Source organism: Capricornis sumatraensis, chromosome 22 (genome assembly GCF_032405125.1).
Source record: "Capricornis sumatraensis isolate serow.1 chromosome 22, serow.2, whole genome shotgun sequence".
Taxonomy (NCBI): Eukaryota; Metazoa; Chordata; class Mammalia; order Artiodactyla; family Bovidae; genus Capricornis; species Capricornis sumatraensis.
The window spans coordinates 42,606,085-42,630,858 of record NC_091090.1 but is presented as its reverse complement, the minus strand read 5'-3'; the positions used below and the strand labels follow the sequence as shown (position 1 = coordinate 42,630,858).

The 24,774-nt window shown below is 41.0% G+C and overlaps 1 protein-coding gene across 1 annotated transcript in view; it reads left to right on the top strand.

Annotated features, from left to right (window-relative positions):
* Positions 1 to 2,393: 2,393 nt before the first annotated feature.
* Positions 2,394 to 24,774, top strand: part of RNF144B (ring finger protein 144B) — a 61,586-nt gene continuing 39,205 nt past the window's right edge. The window contains exon 1 of the mRNA XM_068961052.1: positions 2,394 to 2,561. Within this exon, the coding sequence (XP_068817153.1) occupies positions 2,394 to 2,561 (168 nt within the window). The remainder of the gene's footprint in view (positions 2,562 to 24,774) is intronic.

The following is a 24,774-nucleotide window of genomic DNA, read 5'->3' as shown; positions in this document are numbered from 1 at the left end:
TGAGGGGAAAAGTAATTCAGAATATGTTGTATGAGGAGTGTTGGGAAAAGACAGATGAGAATACGTTGTTGCTAAGATGATGTGTGTTATCAACGAGGAAGTCTTGAGAAGAAAGCAGATAGTAGCTGTATAAGCATAAACTGGGGACGGGAAAGAAGTAAAATCATTCACCTTTACCTGTAACTGACCCTAAACAGGTTTTGTTGATTTTTTTTTTAACTCCCAAATCCTGAATTTGATGTGCAGGTTGTTTTGAATTTAATTTGCTCTTGAATAATAGGTCACCAATAGTTAATTGAATAAGAGCATGGTGTCTTGAACCATATCGATCTTTTCCCAAGAAATACCTATCGTATTGGAAGTCAATCATTGATTAGCTTCCTTTTTAATTTATTTTTAATCAGATCTTCTACTACTTCGCAAAGAATGGGTGATAAACCTTAAACACTTCAGGTCACTAGAGTTAGAAACTGCTGACTCTTTCTGATATGACACTAAGAAAGTTAATGCGATTAGATCTCATAGATTTTCTATCTAATCCAGCCTGTTTTTCACTCCCTTATTTTAGTACTTTCGTACTAATATAATGAAACAAGCCACTGTGAGGCTGTGTAACAAGTGCTGCATATGTAAAATAATTTCTTTTGCCTGAAAATTGGGAGGAAGAGAGTTGGATCTTCTGGAAGGAGAGGGAATAATTATTTTTGTGGCCAAATTTATCAGAATTGCCCATACTCGTTTAAGGAGGAGGGTTTGGCAACCCACCCAGTATTCTTGTCTGGAGAATCCCCATGGACACAGGAGCCTGGCGAGCTACAGTCCATTGGGTCGCAAAGAGTCAGATATGACTGATTGACTAAGCACGCGTACTCTTTTAAAATAGTAAGAACTTAAAGATTTTGCTTTTATTTAATCAGAAATGAAATTTCTTGATATGATATAAACTATGAATATATAGGAAAATTATTTTCACAGTGATCTTACCTGTTTTAAAGATATTATGAATAAAAATCTAATGGAAGGGCTTCCATTATAATTTTTGTTTTTTGGTGTAGAAATATCCTTTCCTATAGTCATGCTACATGTAGAGACAGATTTTATTCTTGTACAGTTTCAGTGATCTTATGATAGCTGTAGTCATGGAATTCAGGTCTCCTTCCATCTTTTTTTCCCCTCTCTCACTCCCCTTGTTGTAGCCCTCTCTCCTTGCTCCATCTCTCCACATAATATCCGTCTGTGAGGCAGTTCTGGTGTAATGGGACAGCACTGGAGTTGGCCTCAAAAGACAGAGGTTTGAGTTTTACTGTGTTGTGTATAAACTCTGAGAACTTTGGCAGGTTGCACAGCTTCTCAGGACCTCAGTTCATCTGTAAAGTGAAGGAAATGATCATTGCGGTTGTAAAAGATTAAGTGAAACTATGCATGTGAAGGAATACAACACTCATAGCATGTTGAAAAAATTGTTTATTGGGATAGAATACGCAAAACAAAACTTACCGTTTCAACCGTTTAACGTATAATTCAGTGACATTATAATCACAAGATTCGAAAGGTTGTGCAACCATCATGCTGTCTATTTCCAGAACCTTTTCATCATTCCAGAAACTCTGCACTCATTAAGTTGTGACTTTCCATTTGCCCTTCCTCCAGCTCTTGGGAGTCACCTTTCTACTTCCTGTCTCTGTGAAGCTGACTGTTCTAGGTACCGCATATAAATGGAATCCTACAATATTTGCCTTTTGTGTCTGACCTAGTTCCCTTAGCATAATGTCTATAAGGTTCATCCCTGTTGTAGCAAGTGTCAGATTATCATTCTTTCTTCAGGCTAAATAGTATCCCATTGTATGTTTATAACACATTTTATTCACTCATGCATTGATTCATTGATGGGCATTTGGATTATTTCTTTCTACCTTTTGACTATTGTGGGTAATGCTGCTATGAATATGGGTGTGCAAGTATCTGTTTGAGTCCCTGCTTTCAATTCTTTTGGGTGTTCACCCAGAAGTGAAATTGCTGGATCATACGCAATGATGTGTTTAACTTTTTGAGTGACGTTCTAAGTGTTTTCTGAGTCTGTTGAGTTGATCATAGCAATGCCATTCCGAAATGGTGTGCCTGTTCATAGTATTTTAATTTCCATAGGTCACTTGATGTGAGTCAGAACAGTGAGGTCACCTTACATTTCGGAACTCCAGGGATAGCTTGCCAAGGTGGCTAGCTCTCTAGGCCATGGTTCTCAGAAATGCACTTGCTGTACGCTTAGATCACTGAAGGGGAGGATTTGCAGTGTCCTGATGTGTGGGTTAAACGACAGCTGTGTCAATGGATGTTTTCTCCTTTGGGCCTTTCCGTAGGGATTGAGGAGACTGAAGGAGGCTGAGGACAAGCTGATGGGCTCAGTGGGTAGGCTCCACTGTCTGACCATGACGGCCGCCGAAAATCCCACGCCTGGAGACCTGGCCCTGGCGCCCCTTGTCACTTGCAAACTCTGCCTGTGTGAGCAGTCTCTGGACAAGATGACCACGCTCCAGGAATGCCGATGCATCTTTTGCACAGCTGTAAGTTTTCCTTGATGCTTTCATCATGAAAAAATATGAAGGGACAAATTTTAAAAGTATAGGAGATATTTCTGTGGCTCAGGAGGAGCCAAACTACCCTATGATCCTGCTTGGGAAAGCGATTCCATGTTTGAATATGATTCCAAATACTGTTTGGAATGCTAAATCCGATAGTTGCTGGGGTTTAGGCAAAGTGTAACATGTGTATGAAATTTAATTATTGGTTGCATAAGCTATGCCTTTCTATTCTTAACGCTTTAGCTAAGGAACAAAATAGAGACATTTTTAACTTGCCTTAGTTAACTACCATCTGTAAGAAGCTCATCAGGTGTTTTGAATGATGGAGAAATCAGGTAGCAATTTGCTGGATTTTCTTTGATCTATGTGCTCATCTCCTACAGAGCACATGGTATGCAACTGTTTTACTTTGTCAAATCTCCTTTTCAGTTTTTTTTTTCTATTTTCACAATATTCTGAATGCTGCTTATTCCTCATAATAGATATCACCCTATAGATCTTCAGGGGTGGGCTTGTCTCTTTTAGTTTGACACTTTGGTATCCGTGCCGGTGACTTTGATGGCATGTATCCCTGAAGGTTGGTTGGTTAAAGAATGTGCTAAGTTGCTTCAGTTGTGTCCGACTCTTTGTGACCGTATGGACACAGTGGTTAAAGAATAAAGATAGGAAACAGACTGATGGGTTCCATGGGATTACTAGAAGTATGAACCAGGTGATCTTGTTCAGATTTTCATTTATTCAAGCATTTTTTGAGCTCTTACTGTGAGCTAGTGAGAGCTCCCCACAGAAAAGACGGACACGTTGAAGGAACTGGCCAGGAGTTTGGTGGAATCTGGGTGGCTCGACGCCGCATACCGCAGGAGAGCCTCCTGCTTTAGGAGTGGGAGTGGGCTTCCTGACAGCAGTCTTCCCTGAGGCTGTAAACAAGAAACTGTAAGCTGATGCCCTTAGGGCGCACCTGGTCTCAACACATTTCTGTATGTGTCTCCCATTGGAAAATTTCAAATAACGATAAATTTTTCATAAAAAAATGAAAATGTAGTAAGATATAGCTTCTCTGGGCCTGTATTCATAGATCCAGAACTGAATGATCTTTCCTGCCTTTACGGCACTCACCTCTCTCCTGTGTGTTTGAATCAGCTACCCTTTTTTCCCCCCTTGGAAAACATGATATCACATTTTATTATTGCTATAGCTGAATCAGCTACCCTTTTAAACTAAGGATGAATTAAGGGTCAACTAGGAAGAGTGCTGGGCTTCTCAGCATGGTGGAGCGAGGGCCGGATGCCTAAATTACAATAATCACCATTTATCTTTGCTTTGGGGAGGGGCCTTGTATGGTCCAATAGCTAATATTTATTATACAGTAAATGTAATAATCACCAGACACATGTGGGTTTAATAGCCCTGACTTGTGAGGGAAATTGACCAGTTTAGTTACAGTGGTCACTGCTCAAATCAAGGGGAGTGAGAAGAAAGGAATTATTTAGGAAGTTCTAGAATCATTTATAAAAAGGCATTTTACTAAGCATACTTAAAAAAATAAGGTGAAATAAATTTTACTTCATCTCTTTTTTTTTTCCTTAATTTATTCAACTAACGTGACACATTTTCCAGCTAGTTTATATCAGTTTTCTTAAAATCTTTTGGACTGAAGATTAGAGTAGAGAGAAAGCTTGGGATAATTCTTAGGTAAAAAAGGAAAGTGAGTAAAATCCTTTCGTTTTGTTCTAAACTGTAGCATCCAAAGATGGCAAAGAATAGTATCATTTATCCCTTCATTCAACAGGTATCTAGGTATCTAGTAAGTAGCATCTTTGTTCTGGGAATTGTTCTAGGCAGTAGGATGTAGCAGAAAACAAAACCCAGCTGAGTTCTTTGCTCTTAGGATCGTATAGTCTATCAAAGGAGTTATATGATAAATAGTAACTTTATAGAGTGGTGGGAGAGAGGGGCTTAGAAAAAAAGAGCAGGAGGTTAGGGGTGTGGGGCCAGGGTGTTCAGTGATAATTGGGTAGACAGGAGGAGGCTTCAGTGGGGAGCCTATAGAGTGGAGGGAAAGAGGGGCTTAGGAAAAAAGAGCAGGAGGTTAGGGGTGTGGGGCCAGGGTGTTCAGTGATAATTGGGTAGATGGGAGGAGGCTTCGGTAAGTGTGTTTGTGTATTCTTTACTCAACATTGATGCACAAATTTGAAAAAAATTTCCCTTACAAATCAAGGGTATTAAACCCACATTTGTCTGGTGATTGGGCTTCCCTTGTGGCTCAGCTGATAAAAATCTGCCTGCAATGTGGGAGACCTGGGTTCGATCCCTGGGTTGGGGAGATCCGCTGGCGAAGGGAAAGGCTACCCACTCCAATATTCTGGCCTGGAGAATGCCATGGACTGTACAGTCCATGGGGTTGCAAAGAGTTGGACACGACTGAGTAAATTTCACTTGTAAAACTTGTTTGGTGATTATTACATTTATTGTATAATAAATATTAACCATTAATATTAAATATTAATCGGACCATAGAAGGCCTCCCAAAGCAAAAATAAATGGTGATTATTGTAATTTAAGCATCAGGCTCTCCTTCTACCATGCCAAGATGCCCAACTTAGTTTAAGTAGATGCCCAACTCTTCCTGGAGAAGGCAATGGCAACCCACTCCAGTACTCTTGCCTGGAAAATCCCCTGGACAGAGCAGCCTGGTGGGCTGCAGTCCATGGGGTCACTGCGAGTCAACTGAGCGGCTTTGCTTTCACTTTTCACTTTAATGCATTGGAGAAGGAAATGGCAACCCACTCCAGTGTTCTTGCCTGGAGAATCCCAGGGACCGGGGAGCCTGGTGGGCTGCCGTCTATGGGATCGCATAGAGTTGGACACGACTGAAGCGACTTAGTGGCGGCAGCAGCAGCAGCAGCAACTCTTCCTAGTTGACTCTTAATCCATCCTTAGTTTCAACGGGTGTTTGTCCTGGCTCTTCCTCATCTTGTCAGTGTGAGTTGCTTTACAGGAAGTGAGGAAATGGCCTTGTCATCACAGGGCAGCTCCAGTTTCCTTTGGTCTTGCTTTGTTTCAGAGTGTTGTGCTTCAAAACTATTTTCTTTGACTTTCTCACATTGGTTTCAGACCCTTGCTAATCCTTGAAACAAATGAGTCAGAAGCAACGTTTGGTTAAAGCCAGAATGGAAATTTTTGTCTGAAGGTTACTGATGTTTAAAAGCAGAGTATGGGATTCACTTTTTCAGACATCTCATAGAGCAGAAGTCAAATATGTGCCTCAGTGTTGAGCAAAGAGTATGCACACACAAGCAAAGGCCGTATTTCGTATTCACAAGGAACTGACACCACTGTATCATTGTTTCCGTAGATCTAAGTTCCCAGTTAAAGACCACACAATTAGTTCTTATTTCTCCTTTAGCAGTTTGAGAGTAGGGGTTAATACAATTAGATTATTCTGTCATCTAGATCCATACGTCCCCATTGTTGGGGACTATGCAAAAGTAGAAGGTCAGATGGCTTGGTATTTTTGTATCGTTCTGACTTGGGAACTCTACACAGCTATAAATGTGAACCTTCCCTGGCTTCCCAATGTGATTGATCAAAATAGTAACCTCTACTGGGCTTCTCTGGTGGATCAGGGGTAAAGAATCCACCTATAATGTAGGAGATGCAGCTTTGATCTCTAGGTCAGGAAGATCTCGTGGAGAAGGAAATGGCAACCCACTCCGGTATTCTTGCCTGGGAGATCCCACGGACAGAGGAGCCTGTCGGGTTGCAGTTCATGGGGTCGCAAAAGAGTCAGGCATGACTGAGTGACCACAGCCAGCATGTCTGATGACATTAGTGTCTATAAATTTGCAGTTCATACCTGAAGCACTTCACCTGAAATACTATTGTAACTATTTTGTTGGAGCTCTTATCTCTTTCTTTTTTTAAAAAACCAGTTAAAACATGTGTCTAAGGGTTACTGATATGAAAAAACAGTTAAAAATACTAGTTTAAAATGTGTCTGATCCTGCTGCCTTTTGATTTGCATTCAAATTAAAGATATTAAATGTGTTTTGTGTTTTCAAGGCTGAAAGGAAACCTGTGACATCTTAAAATAAGCCATATACTCCTAATTCCCAATTTTAGATATGACTGGATGACATTTTCCCAGTTATTGGCTGGGAAAGCCTTCTTGTGCATACCATGTATTTAAAATGATCTTGCTAAGAGAGTTCCCTCTTCCCCCTCTCTTGAGAGGAATGTCTACATGTAATGGTTCTGCTGATAGATACGGTGCTGTATTTTCATCATTTCAGTGAACTTTTCTCCATTCTATCCTTGTCTTGTTTCCCCTAAGAAAGTATGATCTGTGTGCTTGGGGAGAGCAGAATGGACAGAGATGAGGTGTCTGACTTGCCCATTGGCTGTTAGCCAGCTCAGATCTGGCCTGTAAGTAGCTGCTCCCCAACGCATGTGTGTTTTGTGAACCTCCAGCTCTGTGAAAGAGATGATCCTTGCATAAAGTGTTTCAGAGTCAAATTAGCTTGGAAGCGGATATATTTTATATTCCTCTCTTGGAGGCTTGCAATGCATGTTTGCATTTTAGAGACTCTGTGAAACCTTGTGGTTAGAAAGAAAGCAGTGGGACGTATTGAACTTCTCCTGATGAAGTATTTCTGTTCTGCTAATGCTACCCCTTTTATTTTTTTTTGAAGTGGAATACCTATTAATTTCCCCACAACCAGTGCATGGAAGAATACTGTTTTAACTTATTCCATGGAGGTAGTTCTTGATTTAATGACATCCAGAGAAAGGAATGTGATAGATGTTGCTTCAAATAATCCTCTGATATATCTAGTTTCTTGTTAAAAGGAAGCTTTACCATGTTCTGTTTGGGAAGATAGTTTCTGTTAGACTTTTTGCTCAGATTTAGCATAGAGAAGAAAATATTGTATAAAGGGAGGAAAGCTAAATATTCAGGACAAAAATGGGTGGGGCTCTCACTGGCATGACTGAGGTCATGAATCATTAGTTGTATCATGGAGCCAAGGAGGTTGATGCTGTGGGCTTACAGAGAGAGGTGTTGCAAGATTACTTGTTCTTTTTTTTTCCTTAACTTTTTTTTTAAATTTACTTATTTTTCATTGAAGGATAATTGCTTTACAGTATTGTGTTGGTTTCTACCAAGCATCAACAAGCATTGCTTGCTTTTGAACTTAAAGGACAAATATCTCAGGGATGTTAGTCTACTAACTGATAATATGGAAAAAGTCTCTCTCTCTCCCCCCTCCTCTCCTGTGGATTTAAATAATGCAACTTTCCTAGCTTTTGCAACACACTCTTTCAGATAATACCACACAATGATAATTCAAGTGAAAGGGAAAAAATTTCACAAAAATTGGTTATCAAAGGAGGGAAAATTTGTGGGTTGCTCCCTTGTGAGTAATATTTGCCTCTCTGATTTATTTTGGAAGCTATTTCTGTCGGCCATGAATTAAAGAATAATGAAAACACAGTTGTTGCTTGTTTTTATAACCTAGATAATTTCACCTGAAAAGAGTTGGTATATTGGCATGGCCTATTTACCATTCAAATTAAAGACAGGATGTACTGAGCGAAAAGAAAATAAAGTCCAGCCATATTCTTGCCTTTTTTCCATTACATTTTGTTGGCCCTAAGTAGTTAGAGCTCCTTTTACTATTCATTTCTCAGAGCCAAATGGATTTTCCAGTGTTTAAAAAAGTGAGAGGAAATATAAAGCTTTTTAGACCAAGCCCTTCTTTTCCTTGGGGCCTGCTGGGTGACCTTTAAGCAAAGCCCACATATGGCCTGGGAGACACAGACAGTTTGGAAGATGTGCTGTGTGTGAGCATGCATGTGTGTGTATGTTTCTGAGTACATACATACACACATGTGCATCCACACTGACTGTGTACTGTGTGTAGGGCTTCCCAGTGGTGCTAGTGGTAAAGAACCTGCTGCCAGTGCAGGAGATGCAAGAGCTCAGTTCAGTTCAGTCGCTCAGTCGTGTCCGACTCTTTGCGACCTCATGAATCGCAGCACGCCAGGCCTCCCTGTCCATCACCATCTCCCGGAGATGACTCAGACTCACGTCCATCGAGTCCGTGATGCCATCCAGCCATCTCATCCTCTGTCATCCCCTTCTCCTCCTGCCCCCAATCCCTCCCAGCATCAGAGTCTTTTCCAATGAATCAACTCTTCGCATGAGGTGGCCAAAGTCCTGGAGCTTCAGCAAGAGACATGGGTTCAATCCCTGGGTCGGGAAGACCCCCCTGGAGGAGGGCATGGCAACCCCCTCCAGTATTCTTGCCTGGAGAATCGCTATGGACAGAGGAGTTTGGTGGGTTATACTCCATAGGGCTGCAAAGAGTCGGACATGACTGAAGCTACTTAGCACCTTCAAATGAAGCAAAAAACTAATAGTGGTTCTTTCCTGGATTCAAACTGATATCTGCATAAAGAGAAGGGAAGGTCATTTTTCTGTTCCCACCTCCATTCCTCCTTTCCAGTGTCCCATGCATGGTGATTAAAGTGCAGATACAGAGCTAGGAAGACCCAGGCTCATGTTCAGGCTTTGCTGTTTACTCGTATATGACTTTAGGCAAATTCTTTGGCTTCTATAAAACTTAGTTTTTCACCTATAGCCTGGAAAGGATGGTAGTGGATGGTAGTTCCTATCTTAGAGTGTTATAGGCAGCATCCAAGGAGAATCCCCGGGGACTTCCCTGGTGGTCCAGTGGTTAAGACTTCACCTTCCAATGCAGGAAGTGTGGGTTCGATCCCTGGTTGGGGAGCTAAGATCCAACATGCCTTATGGCCAAAAAAAAGAAAAAAAAAACATAAAACAAAAGCAATATTGTAACAAATTCAATAAATACTTTTAAAATGGTCCACGTTAAAAAAAAAATCTTAAAAATGAGAATCCCTATAGAGAAATTAGCACAGTCCCAAGCCCCTGGTAAATTAACATTATTATTCCTCTCTTTCCTAAGTTCTGTCAGGATGCTGAGCTGTTCTGTTTTTCAAAAATGTTTTAGAGGAAGGAATCCTGTAAAGACTTGACTTGCTTCCTCATTAGCCTTTTATAAAGAGGTGGGTATATAGGTGATTTCAACTCATTGCTATTCTGCAACACCCACAGACTAGAGGTTAGGATTGAGAAAGAGAAGTTTCTCTTTTGGGTTTGTCCAAAGAGTGGCTCCTGGCTGGATGTTTCAACTAAAGACCTGCAAGTAGGGCTTAGACGAGAAACAAAGACCCAGTACAACTTGGAGAGTGAAAAGAGGAATGCATTTCTGGTGGATGCAGAAGATTCACATGGAAGAGTGTCTCAAACTATGAATCCCGTTAAGAGCTGCCAACCCCCAATAAGGATATCATAATGGTGTTACTTATTGCCTTGATATATTTGGTAGCATTTTAAGCATCTTTTGTTGTGAATTCTGTGGAACTGCAGGAAATAACGAGGTGTCTTACTCCAGCAGTGTTTTAGAACAATTTTCCTTCCCCTCTTCTGGCCTTCCCAGGTGGTGCTAATGGTAAAGAACCCACCTGCCAAAGCAGGAGAAGGTAAGAGATGTGACTTCGATCCCTGGGTTGGGAAGGTCCCCTGGAGGAGGGCATGGCAACCCACTCCAGTATTCTTGCCTGGAGAATCCCCATGGACAGAGGAGCCTGGCCGGTTACAGTCCATAGCGTTGCACAGAGTCAGACACGACTGAAATGACTTAGTATGACTCTTCTGGTCATACGACCTTTCCTGATGCTTTAAAAATCTCCAGCTCTCTGGATTCCCTTGCCTTCTTCTAGTATTAAGTAGGCAGAGGTAAATTCTGCCAGGTCAGCACCCTCTCTTGCTCTGGCTCTGTTGGTTTTTGATACTAAAATATATGGACTTGGCAACATTGGTTTTATGTTCTCCCTTAATTTTATTATCTTGGATGATTGACAGTAAGTCGGTGAATTTGTCTTTGTTTGTTTGCAAATGACTTCAATATACTTGCTGCTTATGCTTGTTTAGAGTTTTAATGATAGAACTATGATGACGTGTCTGTTGGGTAAGCTGCTGGTTTAAAAGCACCAATTTTGGTACTCTGCTTTTCTACTGACAACTGAGCAAACTGCAGGTCAGATAGCATCTGAAAATTAAGAGCAAAGTGTAGCAGCCTGAGAAATGGATTAGAGATGACGCAAGGGGGAGGTGGCTTTCTGGACCTATGATCTCATCCATTGCCTAATGGTTACCACGTCCTTATTCAAGGAGAGTGGGAAAATGTGGTCAGAGGAAAGAGCAGCAAAGAGAACCTTATTCGTAAGTCCCTAATGATGGTGGCTTGGCGTCACAGTCCTGGAATTGGAAGTCACCTTAGACCCAGTCCCCTACCGTTCTGATGAAAGAAGTTCTTTTCCTGAATGCCAGAAAATGGCTTGACATTTAGGAGACTAGATGTCAAATCTGGTTGTCTGGGCTTCATTTATTCAACACAGGTTTATTGTGCCGTGCATCATTCTGATGGTGAAGATTCCGTAGTGAATAATCAGATTAGGGTCTGGTTTTTCAGAGAGGTCACATGTCAGAGAAGGACACAGACAAAAACAAGTTAGTACAGAAGTCAGATGATGATATGGGCTCCTAAGACAGAGCCAGGGGGAGGGGGATAGGGAAAGTGAAAGGAGAGGGCGTTTCTGTTTTACCTTAGGTGGTCAGGAAAGCCTCACTGACAATGTGTTACAGTCAGTGTTCCATATTCTGCAGATGCAAAATGCAGGGGTACAGCGGGTCAACGGTACTATGCCGTATTACATAAGGGACTCAAGCGTCTGCGGATTCTGTTATCTGCCGGGGGTCCTGAAACTAACCCACCCCATGGAGGCAGAGGGATGACTGTACATAAGCAAAGACCTGGAGAACATGGGAAACTACTGAGTCTACCAATTCAGATGCTAATCTCATCTGGAAACACCCTCACAGACACACCTAGAAACAATGTTTAACCAAATACCCAGGTATCCTGTGGCTGAGTCAAGTTACACATAAAATTAACTGTCACAGTTACCCTGCCAGCTGCACGGAAGATGAAGTGGGTTGCCATTTCCTTCTTCAGGGGATTTTCCTGAACCAGGGATGGAACCCAAGTCTCTTGCATCTCCTGCACTGGCAGGCGATTCTTTACCACGGCACCACCTGGAAAGCCCACTGGGGCAGGGTGAAAGCGTGGAAACTAGTTAGACGCTTCCCTAGTGGTTCAGAAGGTAAAGAATCTGCCTGCAATGCAGGAGACCTGGGCTCGATCCCTGGGTTGGGAAGATCCCCTGGAGCAAGAAATGGCAACCCACTCCAGTATTTTTGCCTGGAGAATCCCATGGACAGAGGCGCCTGGCGGGCTATAGTCCACAGGGTGGCTAAGTTGGACACGACTGATCGACTAACACTTTTATGAAAATCCAGGCCAGAAATGATAGTGGATTGGACCAGCAGGTGCTAGCCATTTATGTCTTTGGGTAGTCTGAGTCTTCATTTTCTTTTATATACTTTAGGGAAAATAATAAATCTATAACCTTTAAGGCTAGAGAGAAGATTGCGGTAGATAATCCAGATAAAGCCCATAGTACAGGACCTGGAATACAGACGGCATGTGAGGTTCTACTGCCTTTGGTATACTCATCTAGATTTTGCTTGAAAACATCAGGATTGAGACAAACAATAACACTGGCTACTCAGTGATTAGAAATTCTAATTCTAAACTCTATTTTTCTTCTGCATTGAGTTGAAGCCTGTTTCTATATAAATTATTGGAGAAGGAAATGGCAGCCCATTCAAGTATTCTTGCCTGGGAAATCCCATGGACAGAGGAGCCTGGTTTGGGCTACAGTCCATGGCGTCGCAGAGAGTTGGACATGATTGAGCATGCGTGACTGGTTCTTTATAAATTCTACCTATTAGTGTGAGTTCTGTTCTTTAGAATAAAACTGGTTGAAATCTAATTTTTTTCCTACTCACTGGCCCCGTATTATTTGAATGAAGGTTATCTTTCTGTTAGAGGACAAGAACAAGGTTACTCATAAAAAATTCACCCATAGTGCTCTGCCCAATGTGGGAATATTAAACCAATTTGTTCCCCCCTCCCCTGCTTCGGTTGACACAATTCTTTTGGAGCAGACTTCATTTGCACAACATTCTTGACTTTTACCATTGGTTGAAGAAGTACTTCAGGCTGTTCTGCTTTCTCTTAGAAAAAACCATGTGGTATCAGGGTAGAGTATGGAACGAGATTTAATTTGTTTTTCACAGAGAAGGTTATGAAAAGATGGCATATTGTCATTTGTCCCACCTGGACTTGAAGTTCACCGAGGGCTGAAATGCAGGAAAGCAACTAAGTATCATTAATCATCATTGTTATTGTCATAATAGCAGCAGCAAGCATTTATCCAACTTAGGGCGAGGCGTCATTCTAAGTACTTTCACTTTTCATCTTTATAATGACCCAAATCGGTCATGAAAAATATCCCCATTTTAAAGCACATGAAGTATAAAATACCATAGTTGCCTGTTTGTTAGTGTAACAGTTTTTTTGGGGGGAGGGATTTGTGTGTTCATGTTTTGAGCCCCACTCAGCCATCCCAAGCAAATCATCTACCTGACTGCCCATTTCTGAAAGTACTAGGACAAGGAAGGGCAACTGTGCCAGCTCCAGGTGGTATTCCAGTTAACTTCAAGTACTTCCTCAACATTTGCAGTAATTGCAGGATGACACGCGGAAGATTTTTGTTCCTTGTTTATCTCGTTAGAAATAGGAAACCAACAGGCAAATGAAGGCCCCCAGCAGAAGCATGAGAAGAAAAAGCTGTTTGGCTGACTTCTCTTCACTTGTCAATTCAGAATGGCTTTCAGTCTTAGACTGAGACCTCAGCCCAATGCAGAGATTGTGGTGATCAGCTTTTTATATGCTGATGGGGGTAGAGAATTTAATTACAAGAAATACGGTGACATCGCAGTAACTTTTATCGTCTTCCCTCCTAGTCCATTTTCATTTTCTCCTTTTTAAATTAAAGATTAATTTCTAATCTTAAATGTTAACATGTACTGGCTTTAAAACAGAAAATCTTTCAAAGTCTTGATGATATGAACAGTTCGCCTGTACCCCCTTCTAGACTCCTCCTCTGTGCTAATATATAGAAATACACAAGTGTTAGTCACTCAGTCTTGTCCAACTCTTTGCTACCCCATGAACTATAGCCCTCCAGGCTTCTCTGTCTGTGGGATTCTCCAAGCAAGAATACTGGAGTGGATTGCCATTCCCTTTTCCAGAGGATCTTCCTGACCTAGGGATCAAACCTGGGTCTCCTACATTGCTGGCAGATTCTTTACTATTTGAGCTACAGGGAAGTCCTTATAGAAATACATGAATATATATTCATAGACATCACTTAATAGAGAAATGGTGTCTATAACTTTAAAAAAAATAAATTTAACCTAGTGTTTTGTGGACATGTTTCAATGTAAGAATATAAACATCTCCCTTCATTTTTAAGTATTGCGCTATGTTCTATGATATGCTATATCAAAATTTTATCTAACTAGGCCCCTACTATTTATGGGCCAGTTTTTGCTGTTAATAAATGAACTTTTTTGTACTTACATAAATGTGAAAATATAGCTAAGATGAATTTCTAGAAGTGGAATTGCCGAATCAAAAGGAATGTGCATTTTAAACCATCATATGATGCCACATTGCCTTTCCAGAGTGTTATGCCTGTTTACAATCCCACCAGTGGTGTAGAAAAAAAACCTTTCTTTGATATTCTGGGTATTTTTTTTTTTGAAATTTTCATCTTCTCTAATCTGATGTGAAAAAAACAGGTTTCATTGTTTAATCTTGGCTTCCCTTTTTAAAGGAGGAAGTTAATTACAGCCAAACAAACTCATTTCATAGATCTATCTCTAAAAAAATATACGGCTTGTCCAATGCCAGGACAGTTTCAGCTGATTTTACACGTTGGTATTCATGGTACTATCAGGTTAGAAAAATGGGCCTTGTCTGGAAAAGTATACACACAGGAGATATGAATGAATGAAAATGTAACACAGTAGTGGTCCTAAGGTGATGAAAGATGTGATATCACACACACACACACACACACAAACTCTATGTTTAGTGACAAGACGTTACTAAGTAGGAAAAGGAACAAAACAGTTTAGACAAGTGATAGCTGAAACTGTTGTGACCTCTAAAACACCATTTTCTGAACATTTAAGTTAATAAGAGATTGGTTAGGATGTGGATTTCAGATATGCATCGGGCCTCTTGGAATCAGGCTTGACAGTCAGTGCCCTGTTTTGTGGAAATAGATGCCTCTATGTTAACTGAAAACCTCTATGGTTTTGAGTCATTTCCCATCCCCAGTAAGGAGGTCCTTTTGGTTCACCTCTTCTGGAAAGCACGTGTGTTGTTAGCCACATGAATGTAGGATTTTAATTCAATCTTTTTGGCCCTCTATTGCCCTTTAAAAAAGAAATCAAGGAAGGACAAGCAGGAGCATGTGGGTACCTACTAGGCTCTGTGTGTGTGTGTGTGTGTGCACACGTGTGTGTGTGCGTGTAGTCGTATCTGACTCTTTGTGACCCCATGGACTTGCCAGGCTCCTCTGTCCTGGAATCGTCCCCACCCAGGGATCATCTATGTCTCTTGCGTCTCCTGCATTGGCAGGCGGATTCTTTACCACTACGCCACCTGGAAAGCCCAGGTAATATATGTATTGCAAGAGAACTATTTCCCCCCATTTCCTCTTACCCTGCAGTTTATAGATCAAGAAGCCAGTGCAGAATTAAGTTGCTTGCACAAGATCCATGCTCTTCGTTCCTGATTCATAGGGTAGCTTGGATGAGACAAGAAACAATCTGTGAAAATATATAACATACTGCCTAGCACACTGTATGTACTCTCTAAATTTTGTTAGCATGAATGATGGATGAGGCCCGTATTAGGTTTTTATGATCCTAAAAGTTTGTAAAACTGGACAATATCTTTATAATGCAAAGCCGACAGCTGTTTTTTGTTTTTTTTTTTAATGTACATAAAAGGTTATTTTAAAGAAGATGTAAGTAGCAAACGACTTAAAAAAATCCAAGGGGTTCCAGAGACCGGAGTGGACTGGTATAATCTGAATACACTGGCGGCCATAGCCCCAGGTTGAGGGGATTGAGGGATGCTGTAAACTTTCAACTCTGTAACCTCAGGCAAGTTGTTTGAGGAAACTAAGGGCTTAGAGTTCAAGAGCTCTGGTTTATAAGCACCTGGAAGCTTCAAGTGCACTTAGTATATATTCAGATGCTGAAACTGAGTTCAAGCCCAGACTACTTAGTTCAAAAATGGATGTTCTTTCACCTTGCTCCTGCATCTTGCTTGTGGAGTTACTAGTGTTCCCTAGAGGATGTTGCAACCCACTCCAGTACTCTTGCCTGGAAAATCCCATGGGCGGAGGAGCCTGGTAGGCTGCAGTCCATGGGGTTGCTAAGAGTCAGACACGACTGAGCGACTTCACTTTCACTTTTCACTTTCACGCATTGGAGAAGGAAATGGCAACCCACTCCGGTGTTCTTGCCTGGAGAATCCCAGGGACAGGGGAGCCTGGTAGGCTGCCGTCTGTGGGGTTGTGTAGAGTCAGACACAACTGAAGCGACTTAGCAGCAGCAGCAGCAGCAGCAGCAGCAGCAGCAGCAGCAGCAGCAGCAGCAGAGGATTTAGTCTTCTAGTTGTTTCCAAGTGATTCCTGGGTGCTGAGGGTAATTAATGAATGATGGACTAAAGCAAAGAGATCTTTCCTGCAACTGGGAAAAAAGTTTATAGCTGTAATATTTGCTTTCCTTGGTACTATGTGAAATACACATCATTTTTAATATGGAATGGTGTCCAGTCTTTAAAAAACTTCATGGTTTATGGGATTGATAATCTTCAGAGGAAACAATAGGAGTATTTTTAGTTTGTTAAAGGTTCTAGTATTTTCTCATGCTTTCATTCTAATAACATGGAAATCATGGTGAGATTGAGGGGAATGCAAGCAAGGACGGTGTCTCCATCAGGCTTTGGTTTAAATCTCAATTCCTATATTTACCAGTCATGGGAACATGGGAGGGTAAGTTACTGAACTGCTTTGTGTGAAGTGGGAATAATACCATCTCAGAATTGCTGTGAAGATTAAATAAGATAATTTTTAGACGCACACCGCAGCTCTCACAGGAGCTTGACAAATACTCTCATTCCCGTCATCATCATCTCCTTTCTCCTGCCTCTCGTGTAATGAATATTTCAGTTCTAGGCCGTTGGTCCTCAGACTAGCAACAGCAGCAGCAGCAGCTGTACCTGTTAGAATGATAAATTCTTGAGCCCCACCCTAGACTTACTGAATCAGAAACTGAGGGTGGGGACCAGCGAGCTGTTTCAGTTCCTTCTCCAGCAGGTTCTGATGCCCCGGTCCAGGGTATTTTGCAGAGCACTCTGGGTGAAGCACATGTGAGTCGCTCCCTATCTCGTGCTATGAAATAATATGCTCCCTCTGGCTCTTTTGTGACCACTGACAGACATTTCTGAAACAACTGGTTATGTGGCTTTGATTTGTGATCTTTGCTTTGATAGTCTGATTTGCTAGAATATGGTGCTAACTAAGAGCCTTTGGACAGAGAAGGCAATGGCACCCCACTCCAGTCCTCTTGCCTGGAAAATCCCATGGGTGAAGGAGCCTGGTAGGCCGCAGTCCATGGGGTGGCGAAGAGTCGGACACGACTGAGCGACTTCACTTTTCACTTTTCACTTTCATGCGTTGGAGAAGGAAATGGCAACCCACTCCAGTGTTCTTGCCTGGAGAATCTCAGGGATGGCGGCGCCTGGTAGGCTGCTGTCTATGGGGTCAAACAGAGTTGGACATGACTGAAGCGACTTAGCAGCAGCAGCAGCAGCAAGAACATTTGGAAAGAGGCAGTTTAAGGATAGTAACTAGGTTAGAATTTGACAAGAGGGTCAAAGCAGTCTTAGCTATGTAGGCCTATGGATTTACTAAGAGAAAGAAAATGAAGACTGGTTCAAATCATAGCAATTAAAAAAAAAAGCAGCACATGAAACCCTATGGTTCTAGATACTTGCTGTTTAGGAAATGTCAAAGAGATTCACATTTTTGCAGAATAAAGTCTGGGGGGAAAATTATGAGGTGAGAATAGTTGCAATTTTGTTACCATGTAATTTATATGTAGCTAGACATTCTGATTTTGCTATGGATAATTGGCTAAGATCATTTCAAGTTAATTTTGAATAAAACAAGATTGCTTATCTTCAGTCTAGCCACTGTGGGTCTTTGTCCAACTTTTATAGAGTTCAAATTTCATAAATCTGATAAATTCTCCTTCTAGCCAAGGAGGAAGTTTGCCTAAGGCAACTAAGTAGATACCGAGGATTGTTGTTGTTGTTCAGTCAGTCAATCCTGTCCCACTCTTTGTGACCCCATGAAATGCAGCACCCCAGGCTTCTCTGTCCTTCACCATCTCTCAGAGCTTGCTCAAACTCATGTTCATTTAGTTGATGATGCCATCCAACGATCTCATCCTCTGGCCTCCCCTTCTCCTTCTGCCTTCAATCTTTCCCAGAATCTGGGTCTTTTCCAATGAGTCAGCTCTTTGTATCAGGTGGCCAAAGTATCGGAGCTTCAGCTTCAGCATCAGTCCTTCCAATGAATATTCAGGACTGATTTCCTTTAGGACTGACTGATTTGATCACCTTGCTGCCCAAGGAACTCTCAAGAGTCTTCTCCAGCATCATAGTTCGAAAGCGAGGATACTTAGTTCCTAACCATCACTCCGTGTGGAGAAAGAATATCCTCTTGAGGAAGTTAAAAGCATCGCTGTTGTTCAACTTCTGGGTCATTGATGTGAGTTATTCATGCTGGCTTTATAGATTATATCCTGTAGGAAAAAAATGTAGTTGACAATAAATTGGCTTCATTTTCTCATTTATCCAGTGTAAATATTCTTTTTAAAAATTTCAAATTAACAATTTGAAAAATTTAAATAACAATTTAGATGATTGTTCATTGATGTTATACCCATTAATCTTAATTAATAAGACTTAATTTTGCTATAGTCTTTTCAAACACTGATTTAAATACTAATACAGATATTGGAGTCTTATATAAAATATAACACACATGATTCCTGCTTTAAGGAACATTAAAATCTGAGATTTAGTGAATGGCACTTTTCTTTTTAGTTTAAAAAATTGTACATGTTTGTTATGAAATTTTTCAAACATACAACAAAGATGAAAGAATTTTAACAGTGAGTACTTATATTCCCACCACCTCTCAGATTCTAACATTAGCTTTTTACTCTCCTTGCTTTGTCACATATCTGGATGTCCATTGATCCTTTTACGCTTTGTATGGTGAGGTTTTAATTCTACTACTGAATTCTCTAGTAGAATGCAAGCACTGCATTCTCCAGCTGTTTACTTAGGTTGTTTGAATGGTTGTATTGTATGCAGATAATTTGCACAGCCTTAGAATGGCTAAAGGAGCTTCTTGACCCTTTAATAATTGGGGATTTTTTCGTTTCTGTGTTCCTGAGACCGTGTGTGCATTCTGAGAGAGTCAGAGCTGCTTGAGAGTTCAAACTGGGACTCTACAGGGGCACAGGCCGAGAAGGAAGAAAGTGATAAATGAGTTCAGTGGAATCCACCCATGTTTCATTTGGGATGTGCTTATATTCTCACTGCCTGTCCTGGCCCTGTTGGCTGGGGCCTTGGGGCCAGCTGAGGGCTAGAAGTTCTGAGGTCTAATGGTTCTTTGGAGGAAATGGAAGGATGCAAACTCCGGCAAGCTTTCTTGTGTTTTTTTTTTTTCCTCCTGGAACTGTTGGTTGCTTTTCTGAGTGTACTGTGTCGTACAGGCACAAACAGATCTCCTTGGAACGAGTATCAGAACTGGGGCCTCCCTCTGTTCAATAAGGCAGCACACGTGAGACGAAAGGGAGGACTTCAGAAAGGTCAGCTGAAGAGTTATTGAATCACTCCTGTTGGAAGCAGGTCTTTATGCCCCTGGTGCCTGCTCCCTGCTCTGACTGAAACGTTCTTCCAGTTTAGCAGATTTAAGTGGCTCCGTCGTGAGGACTAGACAGGACTGCGGCATTTCCAATGGATTTCTCTTCAGAGCTATTACTGTCACTAAGTTTCTTAATTTAGATGTTTCATGATCACTTGAGATAAAGATAGAAGCATTTGATCACTCTTGCCTGGTGGGAACTGGAGGTACTTTTGACTGGGGCCCGGATTTAATCTCCCATATTGAATGACTGTTCTCAGACATACAGGGTGGATCTTAGTACCCTTTTCCAGAAAAAAGAACAGCTCTATTTTAGGGTAAAATATTTCAAGATACTTTAAATTTTCATAGGTATTTAACATTTGCATATACAATTTCCCCTTTAAACTTCCTTTATCGTTTCTTCTGAGACTAGTTGATGCATGCTTTTGTGCTAACTTGCTTCAGTCTTGTCCGGCTCTTTGTGACCCTGTGGTCTGAATAGCTGCCAGGCTCCTCTGTCCATAGGATTCTCCAGGCAGGACTACTAGAATGGGTTGCTATGCTTCTTCAGGAGATCTTCCCAACCCAGGGATTGAGCCTGGGTCTTTTATGTCCCTTGCATTGGCAGTCAGATTCTTTACCACTGGCACCACCTGGGAAGCCCCTTGTATTCTTTATAAAGATGTTGATTAGAAAGGAGTCCTTCCTTCCTATAGAGATCATGCCTCTGAATTTTCCAAATGATGTAAAAGCAATAATGATGGATATGTTTTCCTTCATTAGACTTGAGGGCATAGATGGTATTGAACCTAGTGGTTCTGACTTGGTTGCACACTGGAATCATTTTGAGAGTTTAAAAATACCGATGCTAGTGCAGCAAGGTTTCAGAATGTAAAATACAAAAATCCACTGTATTTCTATACACTGGCAAAGAATAATATGATAATGGCATTAAGACAACATTTCTACTTAAAATCAAAAGGAATAACATATTAATCCTTGGAAATAAATTTAACAAAAGAAGTACAAAGCTTATACTCTGAAACTACAAAATGTTGTTGAAAGAAATTAAAAAAAGATTAAATAGATACCCCATGTTCATGGATTAGAAGACTTATTATTGTTAAAAATGGCAGTATTCCCCCAAATGGATCTACAGAGTCAACACAGTTCCTATTGAAATCTCAACTGTCTTCTTGGCAGAAATTGACGCGCTGATCTTAAAATGCATATGGAAATTTGATGGACCTAGAATGGTCAAAATAATTTTGGAAAAGAAGCATAAAGTTGGGAGAACTCACTTCCTGCTTTCAAACTTATTGTAGTGCTATAGTAATCAAAACTGTGTGAAACCGTCAAAAGGACAGACAGATAGATCAATAGAATAGAACCGAAAGTCCAGAAGTAAATTCACATATTGTCAGTTGCTTTTAATCAAGGATGCCAAGGCAATTCAAATGGGACAGAATAGTTTTTCAACAAATGGTACTTAGACAACTGGATATCCATTTGCAAAAGAGTGAAGATGGACTGCTTCCTCACAGTTGAAAACAGTAACTCAAAATGGATTATAGACCTAATTTAAGAGCTAAAACCAAAAACTTAGAAGAAAATATAGAAAATAGAAAAATTTAATGACTTTGGCTTAGGTAAAGGATGAGCAAAAGAAAAAAATTAGACTGTCAAAATTAAATACCTTTATACACTTCAGTGGTATAAATACCTTTATACCATCCAGCAAGTGAAAAGATAACCTTCAGAATGCAAGAAAGCATTTGCAAGTCATATCTGATAAGGGGTATATGTAGAATAAAGAACTCTTAAAACTCAGTAAAAACACAAAAATGGGAAAATGATCTGAATAGACAGTTTTCCACAGAAGATGTTCAAATTACCAATAAGCCCATGAAGAAGTCCTCAAAATATTTGCCATCAGAGAAATGCAAATCAAAACCACAGTGAGATACCTCTTTACACAGGTTAGAATAGCTAGGATACAAAAGACAAAAACAAATGGTGAGGATTTGAAGAAAATTGGACCCTCCTACTGTGGGTAGGAATGTAAAATGGTGCAACTGCTTTGGAAAATAATCTAGCAGTTCTTCAAAAGACAAGCATAGAGTTATTCAATATGATATCCCACATCTACTCCTAAGTGTATACTTTAAAGAAATGAAAACGTGTATCTGCTATTGAAAGAAGCCAGTCACAAACGACCACATATTGTGTGATTCCACTTATGTGAAATATCCAGAACAGGCAAATCCACAGAGAGAGAAGGTAGATTGGTAGTTGCCTAAATCTGGGATGGGAAGTTTTGGGGGGGAATGGCAAGTGACTACTAATTGGCTTGGGGTTTCTTTTGGGATTATGAAATGTTCTAAAATCGATATGTTAGTTGTACAACTCTGTGATTATATTAAAAGTCCAACTGACTAAAAGCCATTAAATGGGCAAATTATATGGCATGTGAGTTATAGCTCAATAAAACATATGCACATATAAAACATATTTACATATATATGTGTAATACATGAACTTGGGCAAACTCCGGAAGATGGTGAGGGACAGGGAGGCCTGGCCTGCTGCAGTCCATAGGGTTGCAAAGAGTCAGACACGACTGGGCAACTGAAAACAACAACAATATATGTATAATACACACACGAACATATTTTTGTTGAGGTTGCTTTAGTCGCTAAGTCATATCTGACTCTTTGTGACCCCATGGACTGTGGCCTGCCAGACTCCTCTGTCCATGGAATTCTCCAGGCCAGAATACTGGAGTGGGTTGCCATTTCCTTCTCCTTTCCTGACCCAGGGATCGAGCCCACATCTCTTGCACTGGCAGGCAAGTTTTTCACCACTGAACCACCAGGGAAGCCCATGTACATGGGAGGGATTGGGGGCAGGAGGAGAAGGGGACGACAGAGGATGAGATGGCTGGATGGCATCCCTGACTCGATGGACGTGAGTCTGAGTGAACTCTGGGAGTTGGTGATGGACAGGGAGGCCTGGCATGCTGCGATTCATGGGGTTGCAAAGAGTCGGACACGACTGAGCAACTGAACTGAACTGATACGCATATAAGGAATGAGAAGAATGAACATGGCAATATAAAGCCAGCAAGAGGAGTGAGGGAAAGCTATTTTCTTTACTATTTCATTATTATTATTGTTTTTTAATTAAGATGTTTTTAGACGTGTTTAACTGCTGAAGGAGAACTCAGATAGGGAACAATTCAAGATGCAAGAAAGAAAATAGATGATCAGGAGGGTAAATTTCCTGAAAGGCAGCAGGGAATGGAAACTAGAAAATAATGGAGTTGGCCCTGGAAGGTGGAAGTGGCTCATATGTGTCAAAGAAGAAAACCCAAAGATTGCAGGTGGATGGGCTTACATTTCAGTGATGGGAGCTGACTTCTGCTGCAAAGCTGCTAGATTCTTGCTTCCAGCTCCTGCAGAGGTCTAACTGTCTACCATGTGCCAGATGCTTTTGATGGGTATTTCCAGAGGATATGAAGACATAAGATAAGATCCAGACCTTGACGCAACCCCTGGGAGACCCAAGTTCAGAGTCTCCTGCAATGTAGGGTGATGCAGGTTTCCATGTATAACATGCTTCAGTTGTTAGCATCTGGTATTACCTAAGGTGTTGATAGGATTATTGGCTAGTTGGGAGGAAAATCCAAGTCTTTCAGAGAACTGAGGGAGAGGAGGCGGTCTTATAGTTTATAAAATCCTCTTTGGAGGGCCTGTTGTTCTGATATGTCCTCAAGGGAAAATGCCATACCACCAGGCCTACTGTTCTCTACCTTCTGATGAATTTATGTGGATTCCTTTGGAGGGGAAAATAATTTGAACCCCAATACTAAGATATTTTAAAATCTAAATAAAATAAAAATTTTTATTTTAGTCTCCCTTAAACTGATACAAACATATCAGTTTAAGTACATTTAGACTTGTATCTCTTAAACAAGAATATCGGAGTAAATGCATAAGCTGAATATTAATTAAAATTGTTTTTGTTCAGTCACTAAGTCATATCTGACTCATTGCGACCCCATGGACTGCAGCACGTCCGGTTTCCCTGTCTTTTACTATCTTCACTTTATAGACCAGTGAAATTTAAGTTAACATTAACTTAACATTAATGTGAAGGATGGTGTTTAGTTTTCACTAAATCACTTTTAACATTGAGGCTCTGAGTTTGGTGTGTTCCAGTTAACAAGTAGCAATTCAGTGATCTTGCCACCTTTCTGTGCTGGAATCTTGATTTGTACAGCTTACACTTGGCCCAGACATCTCCTTCATGGCTTTATTTTATCTGCCTCTGACAGTGAAAGTATGCCTACTTGGAAAACCAGAACTGCAGCACAAACACAAGTGTGAGCATTGAGATTGAGTAGAAATGGGTGTTTGCTTTTATTCATATCATTAAATAAACATAAAATGGGGGGAAAACCTCTTGCCATGGAGAACTAAGCTCCCAGGAATGCACCTTTGCACCCGGTTTGAAACGTACTGTGTTAGCTAGGCACCAAGGTCTGTGAGAACAGACAAGCTGGGCGTTGTATCATATTGGGATCCAAGACAAGGCATTCTTGTATCAGAGAAGCCTAAGGATGAGAAATGTAAAACTAAGGTCTCTTTTTAACATTAGTACTACTACTACTACTAAGTCGCTTCAGTCGTGTCCGACTCTGTGCGACCCCATAGACGGCAGCCCACCGGGCTCCCCCGTCCCTGGGATTCTCCAAGCAAGAACACTGGAGTGGGTTGCCATTTCCTTCTCCAATGCATGGAAGTAAAAAGTGAAAGTGAAGTCACTCAGTCGTGTCCAACTGTTAGCGACCCCATGGACGGCAGCCTACCAGGCTCCTCCATCCATGGAATTTTCCAGGCGAGAGTACTGGAGTGGGGTGCCATTGCCTTCTCCACTTTTTAACATTAGTTATGGCTTATTGTTTGATTTGGGGCTTCTTTATAGTCACCTGATACTGAGTTTTCTTATCAGTCCTCTGATGTCGTGGTTGGCAAAGAGGTATGAAAGGGATCCCTGTCACTAGGGATATAATATCTGCAAAAAGCCAAGGTTTCTGAAAGGGTTTTTATAAGAAAAAAATTTTAGGATCACT